Source organism: Entelurus aequoreus, linkage group LG11 (genome assembly GCF_033978785.1).
Source record: "Entelurus aequoreus isolate RoL-2023_Sb linkage group LG11, RoL_Eaeq_v1.1, whole genome shotgun sequence".
Taxonomy (NCBI): Eukaryota; Metazoa; Chordata; class Actinopteri; order Syngnathiformes; family Syngnathidae; genus Entelurus; species Entelurus aequoreus.
Genome location: NC_084741.1, coordinates 11,143,115 through 11,168,114, shown reverse-complemented (window position 1 = coordinate 11,168,114; position 25,000 = coordinate 11,143,115). Strand labels below are relative to the sequence as shown.

The 25,000-nt window shown below is 27.1% G+C and overlaps 1 protein-coding gene across 6 annotated transcripts in view; it reads right to left on the bottom strand.

Annotated features, from left to right (window-relative positions):
- Nucleotides 1–25,000, bottom strand: part of myh14 (myosin, heavy chain 14, non-muscle) — a 195,503-nt gene that overhangs the window by 105,408 nt on the left and 65,095 nt on the right. For all 6 annotated transcript variants that reach the window (XM_062062443.1, XM_062062442.1, XM_062062444.1 and 3 more), the window contains 6 exons: nucleotides 23,130–23,222; nucleotides 14,234–14,297; nucleotides 14,061–14,159; nucleotides 13,825–13,968; nucleotides 13,548–13,762; nucleotides 5,303–5,455 (listed from right to left, as the gene is read on the bottom strand). In XM_062062443.1, coding sequence (XP_061918427.1) covers nucleotides 5,303–5,455; nucleotides 13,548–13,762; nucleotides 13,825–13,968; nucleotides 14,061–14,159; nucleotides 14,234–14,297; nucleotides 23,130–23,222 — 768 coding nt within the window. The remainder of the gene's footprint in view (nucleotides 1–5,302; nucleotides 5,456–13,547; nucleotides 13,763–13,824; nucleotides 13,969–14,060; nucleotides 14,160–14,233; nucleotides 14,298–23,129; nucleotides 23,223–25,000) is intronic.

The window sequence follows — 25,000 nt, the reverse complement described above, 5'->3', positions numbered from 1 at the left end:
TATTCCATATTTGTTTCCACTACCGCACCTTAAATTGGAGTCCTTAATCTCGTTATATGCAAATATAATGACAATAAAGTCCATTCTATTCTAAAATGTCATAGGTTTTTCTCTAAAATGTGTTACCTTTTTTCTCTAAATAATCCAACATAATTCTTGCACAGTGAAACATTTTTTTTCCAAATATTACACATTTTTTTCTACATAAAAAATTCTTTTTATCAAAATATACTTCACTTTAATCTCGTGAAATTACATATCATAATTTCGTCTTGAAAAATAAAAAGCATTTGTCAGAATATTCCTAAAATATCTTGTACGAAAACATTTTCTCACAATATTTCAACTTTTTTCTAAAAACAGTATACTTTTTTTTTTTTACAATATATTTGACTTTAATCGTGTAAAATTGCATTTTTTTTCTTTTAAAAATTAACATTTTTCTTTAAAACATTTTTTATGAAAATATTTCTACACAAATCTTGTAAAATTACTTTTTCTTTCACAATATTGCCTTTACCTAAAAAACAAATCTGTCATTTTTACAAAATATTTGTTTGTAATCCTGCAAAATGTCATTGTTTTTCTCTAAAATGTGTTACCTTTTTTCTCTAAATAATCAGACATAATTCTTGCACAGTGAAATTTTTTTTTTCAAAATATTACAATTTTTTTTTCCACATAAAAAATTATTTTTATCAACATATATTTCAAGTTAGTCTTGTAAAATTACATATCATAATTGTGTCTTGAAAAATAGAAAGCATTTCTCAGAATATTCCTAAAATATCTTGTATGAAAACATTTTCTCCCAATATTGCAACTTTTTTCTAAAAACAGTATATATATATTTTTGTTTTACAATATATTTGACTTTAATCGTGTAAAATATAATTTTTTTTCTATTAAAAATTAACATTTTTCTTTAAATACTTTTTAATGAAAATATTTCTACACAAATCTTGTAAAATAAAATGTTTCTCTCACAATATCGGCTTTTTTTCTAAAAAATGTTTAAACATTTTACATTGTTTAAACATTTTTTACAATATATTTGATTGTAATCCCGTAAAATGTCATGTTTTTTTCTCTAAAATGTGTTACCTTTTTTCTCTAAATAATCCAACATAATTCTTGCAAAGTGAAAACATTATTTTCAAAATATTACACATTTTTTTCCACATAAGAATGTGAAATTACCTATCATAATTTCGTCTTGAAAAATAAAAGGCATTTGTCAGAATATTCCTAAAATATCTTGTATGAAAACATTTTCTCACAATATTGCAACTTTTTTCTAAAAACAGTATACATTTTTTTTGTTTTACAATATATTTTACTTTAATCGTGTAAAATGGCATTTTTTTTCTATTAAAAATTAAAAATTTTCTTTAAATACTTTTTAATCAAAATATTTATACACAAATCTTGTAAAATAAAATGTTTCTCTCACAATATCGTCTTTTTTCTAAAAAAAAAAAATTAACATTTTTTACAATATATTTGATTGTAATCCCGTAAAATGTCATGTTTTTTTCTCTAAAATGTGTTACCTTTTTTCTCTAAATAATCCAACATAATTCTTGCAAAGTGAAAACATTATTTTCAAAATATTACACATTTTTTTCCACATAAGAATGTGAAATTACCTATCATAATTTCGTCTTGAAAAATAAAAGGCATTTGTCAGAATATTCCTAAAATATCTTGTATGAAAACATTTTCTCACAATATTGCAACTTTTTTCTAAAAACAGTATACATTTTTTTTGTTTTACAATATATTTTACTTTAATCGTGTAAAATGGCATTTTTTTTCTATTAAAAATTAAAAATTTTCTTTAAATACTTTTTAATCAAAATATTTATACACAAATCTTGTAAAATAAAATGTTTCTCTCACAATATCGTCTTTTTTCTAAAAAAAAAAAATTAACATTTTTTACAATATATTTGATTGTAATCCCGTAAAATGTCATGTTTTTTTCTCTAAAATGTGTTACCTTTTTTTCTCTAAATAATCCAACATAATTCTTGCACAGTGAAAACATTATTTTCAAAATATTACACATTTTTTTCCACATAAGAAATACTTTTTATCAAAATATATTTCACTTTAATCTTGTAAAATTACATATCATAATTGTGTCTTGAAAAATAAAAGGCATTTGTCAGAATATTCCTAAAATATCTTGTATGAAAACATTTTCTCACAATATTGCAACTTTTTTCTAAAAACAGTATCATTTTTTTTTTTACTTTAATCGTGTAAAATGGCATTTTTTTGTTTTAAAAATCAACATTTTTCTTTAAATATTTTGTTATGAAAATATTTCTACACAAATCTTTTAAAATAACTTTTTCTCTCACAATATTGCCTTTACCTAAAAAAAAAAAACTTTTTCTCTCACAATATTGCCTTTACCTAAAAAAACAAACAAACTCTTTTTTACCAAATATTTGATTGTAATCATGTAAAATGTTAAAATTAGTTATTGTAAAATGTTTACATTTTTGACTGATGGACACATATCACTTGTTCAGAAAGTATAAATAAGCACAAATGAAGATTGAATACTATTAACAGAAACATGTAAGTGTAAAAAAACAAAACATTATGATTTGTACATTTTCAGAATGTACTCTTTTGTCTATTTTTATACAAAGAAAACAACCCGAAGTAGTCTTTATTTTTAACTTATCATGCCATGATTTGACCAGTTTTGGCTACTTGGGAATAGATTTAATGTTTGAATGGTTTGAATTTCCAGGAAAACCGAAATTTGGTTTGGAACTTGGGAAAGTGTTAGTTTGAATTTCCAGAATGGTGGAATGTGTTGAAGGTGGAATGCTTTGAATGGGTTGAAGAATGTGGGAATTGTGGAAGTTTGAAAAATGTCCTATTCATTTTGAATGGGGAAAATGTAAAAAAAAAAAAATGGAATTATGGGAAATCCGGGATTTTTTTTAGAATTATTAAAGTAGAGCACACAATTCCCAAACAGGCTGAATATTATGAAGTGTGAACAGTTTGAATCAGATGAAAAATGTGGGAGTTGTGGAACTTTGAAGAATGTCACATTCAATGGCAATTTTGAGAAAAGCGGGAATTTTTTTGAACATTTTAAAAAAACTTGAATGGTCTGGATGAGTTGAAATGGTTGCTGTTGGAATTTTTCAAATCGGTTGATGAATGTTGAAGCAGTAACATGTTGAATTGAGAAATGGTATTACGGAATTCCTGGATTTTCGGGAATTTTTCCAGTTCAAAACACAACTTAGTTTTTTGTCCTGATTAAGAGGAATGTTTGGACGGTGGAACGGTTGAAGTGGGTTGAAAAATGTGGAAGGAGTAGTCGCCAGAAAAAAGGGTGGAAATAGGGCTTTGGAAAACCAAGAATTGTGGAAAATCCTGGAATTTTTTGGAACTTGAAAAAAAGAGTGGTTTGAATTTCCAGGATAGGTGGAATGTGTTGAAGGTGGAATGGTTTGAATATGTTGAAAAATGTGGAAATGGTGAACGTTTGAAAAATGGCCTATTCATTTTGAATGGGAAAAATGAAAAGAAAAAAAAATTACAGAATTATGGGAAATCCAGGATTTTTTTTTAGAATTGTTAAAGTACAGCACAAATTTCCCAAACAGGCTGAATATTTAGAAGTTGGAACAGTTGGAGTCAGATGAAAAATGTGGGAGTTGTGGAACTTTGAAAAATGTCACATTCATTTCAATGGTAATTTCCCCCAAAATTGGGAATTTCGAGAAAAGCGGGAATTTTTTTGAAAATGGTAAAAAAAACTTGAATGGTCTGAATGAGTTGAAATGGTTGCTGTTGGAATTTTTCAAATCGGTTGATAAATGTTGAAGCAGTAACATGTTGAATTGAGAAATGGTATTACGGAATTCCTGGATTTTCGGGAATTTTTCCAGTTCAAAACAAAACTTAGTTTTTTGTCCTGATTAAGAGGAATGTTTTGGAACGGTTGAAGTGGGTTGAAAAATGTGGAAGGAGTAGTCGCCAGAAAAAAGGGTGGAAATAGGGCTTTGGAAAACCAGGAATTGTGGAAAATCCTGGAATTTTTTGGAACTTGGAAAAAGGGTAGTTTGAATTTCCAGGATAGGTGGAATGTGTTGAAGGTGGAATGGTTTGAATATGTTGAAAAATGTGGAAATGGTGAACGTTTGAAAAATGGCCTATTCATTTTGAATGGGAAAAATGAAAAGAAAAAAAAATTACAGAATTATGGGAAATCCAGGATTTTTTTTTAGAATTGTTAAAGTACAGCACAAATTTCCCAAACAGGCTGAATATTTAGAAGTTGGAACAGTTGGAGTCAGATGACAAATGTGGGAGTTGTGGAACTTTGAAGAATGTTCCATTCATTTCAATGGTAATTTCCCCCAACATTGGGAATTTCGAGAAAAGCGGGAATTTTTTTGAAAATGTTAAAAAAACTTGAATGGTCTGAATGAGTTGAAATGGTTGCTGTTGGAATTTTTCAAATGGGTTGATAAATGTTGAAGCAGTAACATGTTGAATTGAGAAATGGTATTACGGAATTCCTGGATTTTCGGGAATTTTTCCAGTTCAAAACACAACTTAGTTTTTTGTCCTGATTAAGAGGAATGTTTGGACGGTGGAACGGTTGAAGTGGGTTGAAAAATGTGGAAGGAGTAGTCGCCAGAAAAAAGGGTGGAAATAGGGCTTTGGAAAACCAAGAATTGTGGAAAATCCTGGAATTTTTTGGAACTTGAAAAAAAGAGTGGTTTGAATTTCCAGGTCAGGTGGAATGTGTTGAAGGTGGAATGCTCTGAATAGGTTGAAAAATGTGGAAATGGGGAAAGTTTGAAAAATGGCCAATTCATTTTAAATGGGAAAAATGTCCCGGAAAAAACCTGGAATCCTGGGAAATCTGGGAATTTTCGGAATGTGTCAAAGGAAAGCCCGCAATTCCCGAATAGACTGAACAGTTTGAAGTTGGAACGCTTTGAATGGGGTGAAAAATGTGGAAGTTAGAGCGCGCCAAAATGTGGAGAAGAAGAAGAAATGGATGAATTTTGGTGTAGAAAAGCATGTTATTGTGTGAATGTTTAGGAGCATTCACACAATAAGACCATTTAGTGCAGTGGTCCCCAACCTTTTTGTAGCTGGGGACCGGTCAACGCTTGAAAATTTGTCCCACGGACCGTGGGGGGGGGGGTGTTTTTTTTTTTTTTTTTTCTTTTTTTTTTTTTTCTCATAAAGAAATACAATCATGTGTGCTTACGGACTGTATCCAAGATGGAGATGACATAAACCCCACCTGAAAGATCTCGAAGCCGGCGATGTCGAGGATGCCGATGAAGGAGGCTCCCTGCCGTTGTCTGCGGTCCAGAGCTCGGTTGATGCGGTACACCAACCACCTGAACAGCCGCTCGTAGGTGGCCTTGGCCAAGGCCTGCACGGCAAAGTCCGCCTGTTGGAAGACACGCTGTAAGATGCATTCCCCCGCTGCGTACTACAAGTCCGAAATAGGAGGAATAGAGTCTGGATCTGGACCAGACACCTTTTCTAGATCAGCCCAGAACAATCATCACAACATTCAGACTTTTCTGGACCTTTTACAATTTTTTTTCTGACAAACTTTTTTTTTAGTTGAATAATTGATGTGAAGTAATTGGAGCCTTAAAAAATTCCCAAAAATGTTGATTTTAATTTATCATTTTTTGGAATGATGACTGTTTAAAAAAAAATACCATCAATTCCAAATGATCCCTGTAACAAATAAGTCATACTTTTTTTTACATTTTTTTTTTCCTTTCAACACTTAAGTCCCTTGATCAACTTCAGATCTATCAGTCGATTTGAAGGTGTTTTTATTTATTTTTAAAAATTTGTTTCATGCCTTTTTTATCAAAAGAAAACTCAAGTTTTTTTATGGCAAAAACCCAAAATATGCAACATTTTTGCCCCCAAAAAAACATTTCAAAGTGTAATATTTGATGCAAAATATTTGGGTGTGTAATTATGACAACATTAATATTTTCTGAACACTGACAGTATAAAACTTTTTTTTTTGTTTTATGACCTTTTTGTCAAAAGAAAACTTAGGTTTTATTTTATGGCAAAAACCCAAAATATGCAACATTTTTGCCCCCCAAAAAACATTTCAAAGTGGAATATTTGATGCAAAATATGTGGGTGTGTAATTATGACAACATTAATATTTTCTGAACACTGACAGTATAAAATGTTGTGTTTTTTTGTTTTATGCCCTTTTTGTTAAAAGAAAACTTAGGTTTTTTTTTTAAGGCAAAAACCCAAAATATGCAACATTTTTGCCCCCAAAAAACATTTCAAAGTGGAATATTTGATGCAAAATATTTGGGTGTGTAATTATGACAACATTAATATTTTTTGAACACTGACGGTATAAAAAAAAGGTTTTGGGGATCTTTTTTAATCAATAATTTTTGGGAACAATGACCCACTCAAAAGTGTAACAAACAAGTCATACTTTTTTATTTTTATATTTTATTTTCAACACTTAAGTCCCTTGATCAACTTCAGATCTATCCGTCGATTTTAAGGTGTTTTTATTTATTTAAAAAAAATTAGTTTCATGCCTTTTTTATCAAAAGAAAACTCAAGTTTTTTTATGGCAAAAACCCAAAATATGCAACATTTTTGCCCCCAAAAAACATTTCAAAGTGTAATATTTGGTGCAAAATATTTGGGTGTGTAATTATGACAACATTAATATTTTTTTGAACACTGACAGTATAAAAAAAAAAGGTTTTGGGGATCTTTTTTAATGAATAATTTTTTGGAACAATGACCGTTTAAAAATGTCCATCAATTCCAAAAGATCCCACTCAAAAGTGTAACAAACAAGTCATACTTTTTTATGTATTTTTTTATTTTCAACACTTAAGTCCCTTGATCAACTTCAGATCTATCCGTCGATTTGAAGGTGTTTTTTTTATTTTTTTATTTGTTTCATGCCTTTTTTATCAAAAGAAAACGTAGTTTTTTAATGGCAAAAACCCAAAATATGCAACATTTTTGCCCCCCAAAAACATTTCAAAGTGGAATATTTGATGCAAAATATTTGGGTGTGTAATTATGACAACATTAATATTTTCTGAACACTGACAGTATACAACTTTTTTTTTTTGTTTTATGACCATTTGGTCAAAAGAAAACTTAGGTTTTATTTTATGGCAAAAACCCAAAATATGCAACATTTTTGCCCCAAAAAACATTTCAAAGTGGAATATTTGATGCAAAATATTTGTGTCTGTAATTATGACAACATTAATATTTTCTGAACACTGACAGTATAAAAAAAAGTTTTTGGGGATCTTTTTTAATCAATAATTTTTGGGAACAATGACTGTTTAAAAATGTCCATACATTCCAAAAGATCCCACTCAAAAGTGTAACAAACAAGTCATACTTTTTTATTTTTTTATTTTATTTTCAACACTTAAGTCCCTTGATCAACTTCAGATCTATCCGTCGATTTTAAGGTGTTTTTATTTATTTTTTAAAAATTAGTTTCATGCCTTTTTTATCAAAAGAAAACTCAAGTTTTTTTTATGGCAAAAACCCAAAATATGCAACATTTTTGCCCAAAAAAACATTTCAAAGTGGAATATTTGGTGCAAAATATTTGGGTGTGTAATTATGACAACATTAATATTTTCTGAACACTGACAGTGTACAACTTTTTTTTTTTGTTTTATGACCTTTTGGTCAAAAGAAAACTTAGGTTTTATTTTATGGCAAAAACCCAAAATATGCAACATTTTTGCCCAAAAAAACATTTCAAAGTAGAATATTTGGTGCAAAATATTTGGGTGTGTAATTATGACAACATTAATATTTTCTGAACACTGACAGTATAAAAAAAATATTTTTTTGTTTTATGCCTTTTTGCCAAAAGAAAACTTAGTTTTTTTTTATGGCCCAAACCCCAAAATATGCAACATTTTTGCCCCCAAAAAACATTTCAAAGTGGAATATTTGATGCAAAATATTTGGGTCTGTAATTATGACAACATTAATATTTCCTAAACACTGACAGTATAAAATTTTGTGTTTTTTTGTTTTATGCCCTTTTTGTCAAAAGAAAACTTAGGTTTTTTTTAAGGCAAAAACCCAAAATATGCAACATTTTTGCCCAAAAAAACATTTCAAAGTGGAATATTTGATGCAAAATTTTTGGGTGTGTAATTATGACAACATTAATATTTTCTGAACACTGACAGTATAAAAAAAATATTTTTTTGTTTTTTTGTTTTATGCCTTTTTGCCAAAAGAAAACTTAGGTTTTTTTTATGGCCCAAACCCCAAAATATGCAACATTTTTGCCCCCAAAAAAACATTTCAAAGTGGAATATTTGATGCAAAATATTTGGGTGTGTAATTATGACAACATTAATATTTTCTGAACACTGACAGTATAAAAAAAATATTTTTTTGTTTTTTTGTTTTATGCCTTTTTGCCAAAAGAAAACTTAGTTTTTTTTATGGCCCAAACCCCAAAATATGCAACATTTTTGCCCAAATAAACATTTCAAAGTGGAATATTTGATGCAAAATATTTGGGTGTGTAATTATGACAACATTAATATTTTCTGAACACTGACAGTATAAAAAAAATATTTTTTAGTTTTTTTGTTTTATGCCTTTTTGCCAAAAGAAAACTTAGGTTTTTTTTATGGCCCAAACCCCAAAATATGCAACATTTTTGACCCAAAAAACATTTCAAAGTGGAATATTTGATGCAAAATATTTGTGTCTGTAATTATGACAACATTAATATTTTCTGAACACTGACAGTATAAAATGTTGTGTTTTTTTGTTTTATGCCCTTTTTGTCAAAAGAAAACTTAGGTTTTTTTTTTAAGGCAAAAACCCAAAATATGCAACATTTTTGCCCAAAAAAACATTTCAAAGTGGAATATTTGATGCAAAATATTTGGGTGTGAAATTATGACAACATTAATATTTTCTGAACACTGACAGTATAAAAAAAATATTTTTTTGTTTCTTTGTTTTATGCCTTTTTGCCAAAAGAAAACTTAGGTTTTTTTTATGGCCCAAACCCCAAAATATGCAACATTTTTGCCCCCCAAAAAACATTTCAAAGTGGAATATTTGATGCACAATATTTGGGTCTGTAATTATGACAACATTAATATTTTCTGAACACTGACAGTATAAAAAAAATATTTTTTTGTTTTATGCCTTTTTGCCAAAAGAAAACTTAGTTTTTTTTATGGCCCAAACCCCAAAATATGCAACATTTTTGCCCCCCAAAAAACATTTCAAAGTGGAATATTTGATGCAAAATATTTGGGTGTGTAATTATGACAACATTAATATTTTCTGAACACTGACAGTATAAAAAAAATATTTTTTTGTTTTATGCCTTTTTGCCAAAAGAAAACTTAGGTTTTTTTTATGGCCCAAACCCCAAAATATGCAACATTTTTGCCTCAAAAAACATTTCAAAGTGGAATATTTGATGCAAAATATTTGTGTCTGTAATTATGACAACATTAATATTTTCTGAACACTGACAGTATAAAATTTTGTGTTTTTTTGTTTTATGCCCTTTTTGTCAAAAGAAAACTTAGGTTTTTTTTTTAAGGCAAAAACCCAAAATATGCAACATTTTTGCCCAAAAAAACATTTCAAAGTGGAATATTTGATGCAAAATATTTGTGTCTGTAATTAATTATGACAACATTAATATTTTCTGAACACTGACAGTATAAAATGTTGTGTTTTTTTGTTTTATGCCCTTTTTGTCAAAAGAAAACTTAGGGTTTTTTTTAAGGCAAAAACCCAAAATATGCAACATTTTTGCCCAAAAAACATTTCAAAGTGGAATATTTGATGCAAAATATTTGGGTGTGTAATTATGACAACATTAATATTTTCTGAACACTGACAGTATAAAAAAAATATTTTTTTGTTTTATGCCTTTTTGCCAAAAGAAAACTTAGGTTTTTTTTATGGCCCAAACCCCAAAATATGCAACATTTTTGCCCCCAAAAAAACATTTCAAAGTGGAATATTTGATGCAAAATATTTGGGTCTGTAATTATGACAAAATTAATATTTTCTGAACACTGACAGTATAAAACTTTTTTGTTTTGTTTTATGACCTTTTGGTCAAAAGAAAACTTAGGTTTTATTTTATGGCAAAAACCCAAAATATGCAACATTTTTGCCCCCCAAAAAACATTCCAAAGTGGAATATTTGATGCAAAATATTTGGGTGTGTAATTATGACAACATTAATATTTTCTGAACACTGACAGTATAAAAAAAATATTTTTTTGTTTTTTTGTTTTATGCCTTTTTGCCAAAAGAAAACTTAGGTTTTTTTTATGGCCCAAACCCCAAAATATGCCACATTTTTGACCCAAAAAACATTTCAAAGTGGAATATTTGATGCAAAATATTTGTGTCTGTAATTATGACAACATTAATATTTTCTGAACACTGACAGTATAAAATGTTGTGTTTTTTTGTTTTATGCCCTTTTTGTCAAAAGAAAACTTAGGTTTTTTTTTAAGGCAAAAACCCAAAATATGCAACATTTTTGCCCAAAAAAACATTTCAAAGTGGAATATTTGATGCAAAATATTTGGGTGTGAAATTATGACAACATTAATATTTTCTGAACACTGACAGTATAAAAAAAATATTTTTTTGTTTCTTTGTTTTATGCCTTTTTGCCAAAAGAAAACTTAGGTTTTTTTTATGGCCCAAACCCCAAAATATGCAACATTTTTGCCCCCCAAAAAACATTTCAAAGTGGAATATTTGATGCACAATATTTGGGTCTGTAATTATGACAACATTAATATTTTCTGAACACTGACAGTATAAAAAAAATATTTTTTTGTTTTATGCCTTTTTGCCAAAAGAAAACTTAGTTTTTTTTATGGCCCAAACCCCAAAATATGCAACATTTTTGCCCCCCAAAAAACATTTCAAAGTGGAATATTTGATGCAAAATATTTGGGTGTGTAATTATGACAACATTAATATTTTCTGAACACTGACAGTATAAAATGTTGTGTTTTTTTGTTTTATGCCCTTTTTGTCAAAAGAAAACTTAGGTTTTTTTTTAAGGCAAAAACCCAAAATATGCAACATTTTTGCCCCCAAAAAACATTTCAAAGTGGAATATTTGATGCAAAATATTTGGGTGTGTAATTATGACAACATTAATATTTTCTGAACACTGACAGTATAAAAAAAATATTTTTTTGTTTTATGCCTTTTTGCCAAAAGAAAACTTAGGTTTTTTTTATGGCCCAAACCCCAAAATATGCAACATTTTTGCCTCAAAAAACATTTCAAAGTGGAATATTTGATGCAAAATATTTGTGTCTGTAATTATGACAACATTAATATTTTCTGAACACTGACAGTATAAAATTTTGTGTTTTTTTGTTTTATGCCCTTTTTGTCAAAAGAAAACTTAGGTTTTTTTTTTAAGGCAAAAACCCAAAATATGCAACATTTTTGCCCAAAAAAACATTTCAAAGTGGAATATTTGATGCAAAATATTTGTGTCTGTAATTAATTATGACAACATTAATATTTTCTGAACACTGACAGTATAAAATGTTGTGTTTTTTTGTTTTATGCCCTTTTTGTCAAAAGAAAACTTAGGGTTTTTTTTAAGGCAAAAACCCAAAATATGCAACATTTTTGCCCAAAAAACATTTCAAAGTGGAATATTTGATGCAAAATATTTGGGTGTGTAATTATGACAACATTAATATTTTCTGAACACTGACAGTATAAAAAAAAATATTTTTTTGTTTTATGCCTTTTTGCCAAAAGAAAACTTAGGTTTTTTTTATGGCCCAAACCCCAAAATATGCAACATTTTTGCCCCCAAAAAAACATTTCAAAGTGGAATATTTGATGCAAAATATTTGGGTCTGTAATTATGACAAAATTAATATTTTCTGAACACTGACAGTATAAAACTTTTTTGTTTTGTTTTATGACCTTTTGGTCAAAAGAAAACTTAGGTTTTATTTTATGGCAAAAACCCAAAATATGCAACATTTTTGCCCCCCAAAAAACATTCCAAAGTGGAATATTTGATGCAAAATATTTGGGTGTGTAATTATGACAACATTAATATTTTCTGAACACTGACAGTATAAAAAAAATATTTTTTTGTTTTATGCCTTTTTATCAAAAGAAAACTTAGGTTTTTTTTATGGCCCAAACCCCAAAATATGCAACATTTTTGCCCCCCAAAAAACATTTCATAGTGGAATATTTGATGCACAATATTTGGGTCTGTAATTATGACAACATTAATATTTTCTGAACACTGACAGTATAAAAGGTTGTGTTTTTTTGTTTTATGCCCTTTTTGTCAAAAGAAAACTTAGGTTTTTTTTTTAAGGCAAAAACCCAAAATATGCAACATTTTTGCCCAAAAAAACATTTCAAAGTGGAATATTTGATGCAAAATATTTGGGTGTGTAATTATGACAACATTAATATTTTCTGAACACTGACAGTATAAAAAAAATATTTTTTTGTTTTTTTGTTTTATGCCTTTTTGCCAAAAGAAAACTTAGGTTTTTTTATGGCCCAAACCCCAAAATATGCAACATTTTTGCCCCCCAAAAAACATTTCAAAGTGGAATATTTGATGCAAAATATTTGGGTGTGTAATTATGACAACATTAATATTTTTTGAACACTGACAGTATAAAAAATTTTTTTTTTTGTTTTATGCCTTTTTGCCAAAAGAAAACTTAGTTTTTTTTATGGCCCAAACCCCAAAATATGCAACATTTTTGCCCCCAAAAAACATTTCAAAGTGGAATATTTGATGCAAAATATTTGGGTCTGTAATTATGACAACATTAATATTTCCTGAACACTGACAGTATAAAATGTTGTGTTTTTTTGTTTTATGCCCTTTTTGTCAAAAGAAAACTTAGGTTTTTTTTTTAAGGCAAAAACCCAAAATATGCAACATTTTTGCCCAAAAAAACATTTCAAAGTGGAATATTTGATGCAAAATATTTGGGTGTTTAATTATGACAACATTAATATTTTCTGAACACTGACAGTATAAAAAAAATATTTTTTTGTTTTTTTGTTTTATGCCTTTTTGCCAAAAGAAAACTTAGGTTTTTTTTTTAAGGCAAAAACCCAAAATATGCAACATTTTTGCCCAAACAAACATTTGAAAGTGGAATATTTGATGCAAAATATTTGGGTGTGTAATTATGACAACATTAATATTTTTTTGAACACTGACAATATAAAAAAAAGGTTTTGGGGATCCAAAAGGCAGCCACTAGTCAGTGTTTGCAATATATCACATAGTTACTTTAAGCACCCACTAGTCAGTGTTTGAAATATATCACATAGTTACTTTCAACACTTAAATCTCCACTTCAACTTCAGATCTAAACGTGGATTACACCTTTTTATATATTTTTGGAGTAATGACAGCTTGACTTCTGCCATGTTTTTCTACACGGCCATGGAAGTAGTACCTGTTCCTTGGTCTGGGCCTTCTGCACATACTCCCGACCCACTTTGATCCTGGGGGTGAGGATGGCCCGGGTGAACTCCAGCACGTTGATGCCCAGCAGATGGCAGAGCTTCTGGGCCGCCGTGTTATCGGGCATGGACGCCTGGTCGTGGTTCTTCTCCTTGGAGAAGGAGATGTTCCCAAACTGCAGCACGGCGGAGATGACCTTCAGCATGGCTGATTAGAGGACACGGGGTCAGGGAAGGTGGCCACAATTCAACACATTTTCTCCAGCTTACACATCAACTCTTCCGGGTTGAAGCCCATGATGCCCATGGAGTCCATGGTCTGGGTGAAGTTCTCAGAGTCACTCTGACCGGGGACATTGATGGAACCCCCGCTGAGAAAGCGGTACTGGTCTGCGGTGCCTAACAGCAGGTCCTCTGCGGGTACAAAGAGGTGAGGTGAGGTGAGGTGAGGTGAGGTGAGGAGAACTTCCACTTCCTGACTGCTGACTCGTCCTTTGCCGACTGACTTTTAGTCTCCTCAGAGGAGCCGTGCAACATCTGGTAGAAGATGTGGAAGGTCCGCTCCTCCTTGGCCTGACGGGTGGCCCGGGACTTCTCCAGGAGGTCTGAGGTGGGAGCAGTTAAGGAGATCCTAACAAGAGAAAGTGTGTGCGGGAGACTTGGAAGGAAGGAAGGATACAGGTCTCGATGTTGGCGCCCACGATGTACCCCGCCACGTCAAAGTTGATGCGGATGAATTTACCCTGAGGGAACAATGACAGAGTCCACTTTTACTGGTAATAGTCTCAGAGGCCATGCACTGTGTCAACATATGATGTACAATATATATGATGTATAATATATAATGTATAATATGCCATGTATAATATGTCATATATGATATATATGTCATAAATGATGTATAGTATGTCATATATGATGTACAATATATGATGTATAATATATAATGTATAATATGCCATGTATAATATGTCATATATGACAGTGGTCCCCAACCACCGGGCCGATTGGCACCGGGCCGCACAAGAAATAATTTTTTTAAATTTATTATTATTTTTTTTTAATGAAGTCAACATAAAAATCACAATATATACATTATGTATCAATATATATCAATACAGTCTGCAGGGATACAGTCCGTAAGCACACATGATTGTATTTATTTACCGGTATGTAAAAAAAAAAAAAAATTAAATAAAATAAAAAAATTAAATACACCCCCCCACCATCCCCCCCGGTCCGTGGGACAAATTTTCAAGCGCAGCCACAAAAAGGTTGGGGACCACTGATATATGATGTATATGTCATAAATTATGTATACCAGGGGTCACCAACCTTTTTGAAAGCAAGAGCTACTTCTTGGGTACTGATTAATGCGAAGGGCTACCAGTTTGATACACACTTCAATAAATTGCCAGAAATAGCCAATTTGCTCAATTTACCTTTAACTCTATGTTATTATTAATAATTAATGATATTTACACTTAATTGAACGGTTTAAAAGAGGAGAAAACACGAAAAAAATGACAATTACATTTTTAAACATAGTTTATCTTCAATTTCGACTCTTTAAAATTCAAAAACTAGCTATTTTGAATCTTTTTGAAAAAATTAAAAAAATGAATTTATGGAACATCATTAGTAATTTTTCCTGATTAAGATTATTTTTAGAATTTTGATGACATGTTTTGAATAGGTTAAAATCCTATCTACACTTTGTTAGAATATATAACAAATTGGACCAAGCTATATTTCTAACAAAGACAAATCATTATTTCTTCTAGATTTTCCAGAACAAACATTTTAAAAGAAATTCAAAAGACTTTGAAATAAGATTCAAATTTGATTCTACAGATTTTCTAGAATAATTTTTTTGAATTTTAATCATAAGAAGTTTGAAGAAATATTTCACAAATATTCTTCGTCGAAAAAACAGAAGCTAAAATGAAGAATTAAATTAAAATGTATTTATTATTCTTTACAATAAAATTTTTTTTTTAACTTGAACATTGATTTAAATTGTCAGGAAAGAAGAGGAAGGAATTTAAAAGGTAAAAAGGTATATGTGTTTAAAAATCCTAAAATCATTTTTAAGGTTGTATTTTTTCTCTAAAATTGTCTTTCTGAAAGTTATAAGAAGCAAAGTAAAAAAATTAATGAATTTATTTAAACAAGTGAAGACCAAGTCTTTAAAATATTTTCTTGGATTTTCAAATTCTATTTGAGTTTTGTCTCTCTTAGATTTAAAAATGTCGAGCAAAGCGAGACTAGCTTGCTAGTAAATAAATAAAATTTAAAAAATAGAGGCAGCTCACTGGTAAGTGCTGCTATTTGAGCTATTTTTAGAACAGGCCAGCGGGCTACTCATCTGGTCCTTACGGGCTACCTGGTGCCCGCGGGCACCATGTTGGTGACCCCTGATGTATAGTATGTCATATATGATGTATAATATATGATGTATAATATGCCATGTATAATATGTCATATATGATGTATATGTCATAAATTATGTATAGTATGTCATATATGATGTATAATATGCCATGTATAATATGTCATATATGATGTATAATATGTCATATATGATGTATAATATATGATGTATAACAGGGGTCACCAACGTGGTGCCCGCCGGCCTGTTCTAAAAATAGCTCAAATAGCAGCACTTACCAGTGAGCTGCCTCTATTTTTTTTAAATGTTATTTATTTACTAGCAAGCTGGTCTCGCTTTGCTCGACATTTTTAATTCTAAGAGAGACAAAACTCAAATAGAATTTGAAAATCCAAGAAAATATTTTAAAGACTTGGTCTTCACTTGTTTAAATAAATCCATAATTTTTTTACTTTGCTTCTTATAACTTTCAGAAAGACAATTTTAGAGAAAAAATACAACTTTAAAAATTATTTTAGGATTTTTAAACACATATACCTTTTTACCTTTTAAATTCCTTCCTCTTCTTTCCTGACAATTTAAATCAACGTTCAAGTGAATTTATTTTTTATTGTAAAGAATAATAAATACATTTTAATTTAATTCTTCATTTTAGCTTCTGTTTTTTCGGCGAAGAATATTTGTGAAATATTTCTTCAAACTTATTATGATTAAAATTCAAAAAAAATTATACTGGCAAATCTAGAAAATCTGTAAAATCAAATTTAAATCTTATTTCAAAGTCTTTTGAATTTCTTTGAAAAATGTTTGTTCTGGAAAATCTAGAAGAAATAATGATTTGTCTTTGTTAGAAATATAGCTTGGTCCAATTTGTTATATATTCTAACAAAGTGTAGATTGGATTTTAACCTATTTAAAACATGTCATCAAAATTCTAAAATTAATCTTAATCAGGAAAAATTACTAATGATGTTCCATAAATTATTTTTTAAATTTTTTCAAAAAGATTCGAATTAGCTAGTTTTTCTCTTCTTTTTTTCGGTTGAATTTTGAATTTTAAAGAGTCGAAATTGAAGATAGACTATGTTTCAAAATTTAATTGTCATTTTTTTTTGTGTTTTCTCCTCTTTTAAACTATTCAATTAAGAGTAAATATCATTAATTATTAATAATAACATAGAGTTAAAGGTAAATTGAGCAAATTGGCTATTTCTGGCAATTTATTTAAGTGTGTATCAAACTGGTAGCCCTTCGCATTAATCAGTACCCAAGAAGTAGCTCTTGGTTTCAAAAAGGTTGGTGACCCCTGATGTATAATATGTCATATATGATGTATGTGTAATATATGATGTATAATGTGTAATATATGATGTATAATATGTAATATATTATGTATAATATGTCATATATGATGTATAATACATCATATATGATGTATAATATATAATATATGATGTATAATATATAATATATCATATATGACGTATTATACATCATATATTATATATTATGTCATATATGATGTATAATATGTCCTATGATGTATAATATATGATGTATATGTAATATATTATATATAATATATGATGTATAATGTGTCATATATAATGAATGTCATATATGATGTATAATATGTCATGTGATGTACACTATGTAATATATAATGTATAATATATGATGTATATTATGTAATATATGATGTATGTCATATATTATATATAATATATAATATGATGTATAATGTGTCATATATAATGAATGTCATATATGATGTATAATATGTCATATATGATGTATAATATGTCATATGTGATGTATAATATGTCATATGTGATGTATAAAATATAATATATGATGTATGTCATATACGATGTATAATATATAATATATGATGTATGTCATATATGATGTATAATGTGTAATGTATGATGTATAATATGTAATATATGATGTATAATAAGTAATATATGATGTATAATATATAATATATGATGTATAATAAATAATGTATAGTATGTCATATATAATATGACGTATTATACATCATATATTATATATTATGTCATATATGATGTATAATATGTCATATGATGTATAATATATGATGTTTAATATGTAATATTATGTATAATATATAATATATGATGTATAATGTGTCATATATAATGAATAATGTCATATATGATGTTTAATATGTCATATATGATGTACACTATGTAATATATGATGTATAATGAATAATATATGATGTATATGTAATATATTATATATAATATATGATGTATAATGTGTCATATATAATGAATGTCATATATGATGTATAATATGTCATATATGATGTATAATATGTCATATATGATGTATAATATGTCATGTGTGATGTATAAAATATAATATATGATGTATGTCATATACGATGTATAATATATAATATATGATGTATAATATGTCATATATGATGTATAATGTGTAATATATGATGTATAATATGTAATATATGATGTATAATATGTAATATATGATGTATAATATATAATATATGATGTATAATAAATAATGTATAATATGTCATATATAATATGACGTATTATACATCATATATTATATATTATGTCATATATGATGTATAATATGTCCTATGATGTATAATATATGATGTATATGTAATATATTATATATAATATATGATGTATAATGTGTCATATATAATGAATGTCATATATGATATATAATATGTCATATATGATGTACACTATGTAATATATAATGTATAATATATGATGTATATTATGTAATATATGATGTATAATGTGTAATATATGATGTATAATATGTCATATATTATATATAATATATAATATGATGTATAATGTGTCATATATAATGAATGTCATATATGATGTATAATATGTCATATATGATGTATAATATGTCATATGTGATGTATAAAATATAATATATGATGTATGTCATATACGATGTATAATATATAATATATGATGTATAATATGTCATATATGATGTATAATGTGTAATATATGATGTATAATATGTAATATATGATGTATAATATGTAATATATGATGTATAATATATAATATATGATGTATAATAAATAATGTATAATATGTCATATATAATATGACGTATTATACATCATATATTACATATTATGTGATGTATGATGTATAATATGTCATATGATGTATAATATATGATGTTTAATATGTAATACATTATGTATAATATATAATATATGATGTATAATGTGTCATATATAATGAATGTCATATATGATGTATAGTATGTCATATATGATGTACACTATGTAATATATGATGTATAATGAATAATATATGATGTATATGTAATATATTATATATAATATATGATGTATAATGTGTCATATATAATGAATGTCATATATGATGTATAATATGTCATATATGATGTACACTATGTAATATATTATGTATATTATATGATGTATATTATGTAATATATGATGTATAATGTGTAATATATGATGTATAATATGCCATATATTATATATAATATGATGTATAATGTGTCATATATAATGAATGTCATATATGATGTATAATGTCATATATGATGTATAATATGTCATATGTGATGTATAAAATATAATATATGATGTATGTCATATACGATGTATAATATATAATATATGATGTATAATATGTCATATATGATGTATAATGTGTAATATATGATGTATAATATGTAATATATGATGTATAATATATAATATATGATGTATAATAAATAATGTATAATATGTCATACATAATATGACGTATTATACATCATATATTATATATTATGTCATATATGATGTATAATATGTCATATGATGTATAATATATGATGTTTAATATGTAATATATTATGTATAATATATAATATATGATGTATAATGTGTCATATATAATGAATAATGTCATATATGATGTATAATATGTCATATATGATGTACACTATGTAATATATGATGTATAATGAATAATATATGATGTATATGTAATATATTATATATAATATATGATGTATAATGTGTCATATATAATGAATGTCATATATGATGTATAATATGTCATATATGATGTACACTATGTAATATATAATGTATAATATATGATGTATATTATGTAATATATGATGTATAATGTGTAATATATGATGTATAATATGCCATATATTATATATAATATATAATATGATGTATAATGTATAATGTGTCATATATAATGAATGTCATATATGATGTATAATGTCATATGTGATGTATAATATGTCATATGTGATGTATAAAATATAATATATGATGTATGTCATATACGATGTATAATATATAATATATGATGTATAATATGTCATATATGATGTATAATGTCATATGTGATGTATAATATGTCATATGTGATGTATAAAATATAATATATGATGTATGTCATATACGATGTATAATATATAATATATGATGTATAATATATAATATATGATGTATAATATGTCATATATGATGTATAATGTGTAATATATGATGTATAATATGTAATATATGATGTATAATATATAATATATGATGTATAATATGTCATACATAATATGACGTATTATACATCATATATTATATATTATGTCATATATGATGTATAATATGTCATATGATGTATAATATATGATGTTTAATATGTAATATATTATGTATAATATATAATATATGATGTATAATGTGTCATATATAATGAATAATGTCATATATGATGTATAATATGTCATATATGATGTACACTATGTAATATATGATGTATAATGTATGATATATGATGTATATGTAATATATTATATATAATATATGATGTATAATGTGTCATATATAATGAATGTCATATATGATGTATAATATATCATATATGATGTACACTATGTAATATATAATGTATAATATATGATGTATATTATGTAATATATGATGTATAATGTGTAATATATGATGTATAATATGTCATATATTATATATAATATGATGTATAATGTGTCATATATAATGAATGTCATATATGATGTATAATATGTCATATATGATGTATAATATGTCATATGTGATGTATAATATGTCATATGTGATGTATAAAATATAATATATGATGTATGTCATATACGATGTATAATATATAATATATGATGTATAATATGTCATATATGATGTATAATGTGTAATATATGATGTATAATGTGTAATATATGATGTATAATATGTAATATATGATGTACATAATGTATAATATGTCATATATAATATGACGTATTATACATCATATATTATATATTATGTCATATTTGATGTATAATATGTCATATGATGTATAATATATGATGTTTAATATGTAATATTATGTATAATATATAATATATGATGTATAATGTGTCATATATAATGAATAATGTCATATGATGTATATGTCATATATGATGTATAATATATGATGCATAATATGTAATATATGATGTATAATGTATAATATATGATGTATAATGTGTAATATATGATGTATAATATATGATGCATAATATGTAATATATGATGTATAATGTATAATATATGATGTATAATGTGTAATATATGATGTATAATATGTCATATATGATGTATAATATGTCATATATGATGTATAATATGTCATATATGATGTACAATATATAATATATGATGTATAATATGTCATTTATGATGTATAATATATAATATATGATGTATAATTTCATATATGATGTATAATATATAATGTATGATGTAAAATATGTGATATATATAATATGACAAATTATACATCATATATTATGTATAATGTGATGTATGATGTATAATATGTCATATATGATGTATAATATATGATGCATAATATGTAATATATGATGTATAATGTGTAATATATGATGTATAATGTCATATATTATATATATTATATAATATGATGTATAATGTGTCATATATAATGAATGTCATATGATGTATAATATGTCATATATGATGTACAATATATAATATATGATGTATAATATGTCATTTATGATGTATAATATATAATATATGATGTATAATTTCATATATGATGTATAATATATAATGTATGATGTAAAATATGTGATATATATAATATGACATATTATACATCATATATGATGTATAATGTGATGTATGATGTATAATATGTCATATATGATGTATAATATGTCATATATGATGTACAATATATAATATATGATGTATAATATGTCATTTATGATGTATAATATATAATATATGATGTATAATTTCATATATGATGTATAATATATAATGTATGATGTAAAATATGTGATATATATAATATGACAAATTATACATCATATATTATGTATAATGTGATGTATGATGTATAATATGTCATATATGATGTATAATATATGATGCATAATATGTAATATATGATGTATAATGTGTAATATATGATGTATAATATGTCATATATTATATATATTATATAATATGATGTATAATGTGTCATATATAATGAATGTCATATGATGTATAATATGTCATATATGATGTACAATATATAATATATGATGTATAATATGTCATTTATGATGTATAATATATAATATATGATGTATAATTTCATATATGATGTATAATATATAATGTATGATGTAAAATATGTGATATATATAATATGACATATTATACATCATATATGATGTATAATGTGATGTATGATGTATAATATGTCATATATGATGTATAATATATGATGCATAATATGTAATATATGATGTATAATATATAATATATGATGTATAATGTGTCATATATAATATACAATGTCATATATGATGTATAATATGTCATATATGATGTACAATATGTAATATACAATGTATAATATATAATATATGTATAATATAAATTAAATGATGTATAATATATAATAAATGATGTATAATATATAATGTATAATGTGTAATATATAATGTATAATGTCATATATGATGTATGTCATATATGATGTACATATATGACACACACACACACACACATTCATTCATTCATTAACATTGCTGAAAAAAATAAAAAACAATTATTGGACCTTGAAAATGTTTTTGTGGGACTTACAAATCTGGAGGAGTTGTCATTCTTCACCGTTTTAGCGTTGCCGAACGCCTCCAGTATGGGGTTGGCTTGCAGGAGCTGTCTCTCCAGCTCTCCCTGCACACACACACACACACGCACGCACACACACACACACACACACACGCACACACTAAATTAGCTCAGCACACGATACAAATGTGAAGGACACAAGATAAGATGTGTGTGTGTGTGTGAGAAGGAGAGTCAGGATGTCAAAATAAGAGCACGTCCTTCAACACAAAGTGAGGTCCACAACACACAAACAACATTGATGGCTCCCACTGGACTTCCTTCCTTGTGCATAAAAACCAAGGTGAGCCCGCAGATCAGATCTGGCTCTACTGATTGTGGCCTTTGAATTCTTCTACACGTAACTGCTGCATTCTAACACAACTCTCTTTAGAACAATGCTTAAAAGGCTTTAAAAGGCACGCCCTTGAAATGGTTCAGGTCACATCTGACAAACAGAACCTGGTCCTGTGGTGTCCCTCAGGGTTCAATCCTAGGAACAGTCCTGTTTTCATCCAACACATCTTTAGAAACTTCATATCATCTTTATGTGGATGATACGCAAATCTATGTCCTTTACAAAAGAAAAGTGACATAAGTTTCAAATCACTTTTAAAATTGACATGTAAACTTTCTCCAAAGTCAAACAGAATGCTCCCCCCCAGTGACCGGGACCCCCCGCATGCCTTACTTAAAACCACACTCACAAATCTTGGTCTTAAGTTGGACAATGATTTTAAATCGGAACATCAGATTGATGCTGTTGTACGATCTACTTTTTATCATCTAAGACACAGTGGTCCCCAACCTTTTTGACGCTTGAAAATTTGTCCCACGGACTGGGTGGGACAAATTTTATTTTTTCATAAAGAAATACAATCAGGTGTGGTTACGGACTATATCCCTGCAGACTGTATTGATTTATATTGATATATATAATGTATATATTGTGTTTTTATGTTTTACCAATATATATATATATACATATATACATATATACTTGTATGACCCCAATGCAAACAACCCTCCCTAGTCATGGAGCAAAAAATATGTATAAAAAATGCAAAAAAAATAATTTGAAGAAACACAAAATGCCTCTTAATATCCAATTACATTGAATATATATCCATCATATTAATATGATTTTATATATATATGTAGTTACTTTAAAAAGTAGTGTTTAGACCAGGGGTCACCAACGCGGTGCCCGCGGGCACCAGGTAGCCCGTAAGGACCAGATGAGTAGCCCGCTGGCCTGTTCTAAAAATAGCTCAAATAGCAGCACTTACCAGTGAGCTGCCTCTATTTTTTAAATTGTATTTATTTACTAGCAAGCTGGTCTCGCTTTGCCCGACATTTTTAATTCTAAGAGAGACAAAACTCAAATAGAATTTGAAAATCCAAGAAAATATTTTAAAGACTTGGTCTTCACTTGTTTAAATAAATTCATTAATTTTTTTACTTTGCTTCTTATAACTTTCAGAAAGACAATTTTAGAGAAAAAATACAACCTTAAAACTGATTTTAGGATTTTTTAAACACATATACCTTTTAAATTCCTTCCTCTTCTTTCCTGACAATTTAAATCAATGTTCAAGTACATTTTTTTTAATTTTATTGTAAAGAATAATAAATACATTTTAATTTAATTATTCATTTTAGCTTCTGTTTTTTCGACAAAGAATAATTGTGAAATATTTCTTCAAACTTATTATGATTAAAATTCCAAAAAAATATTCTGGCAAATCTAGAAAATCTGTAGAATCAAATTTAAATCTTATTTCAAAGTCTTTTGAATTTCTTAAAACATTTTTGTTCTGGAAAATCTAGAAGAAATAATGATT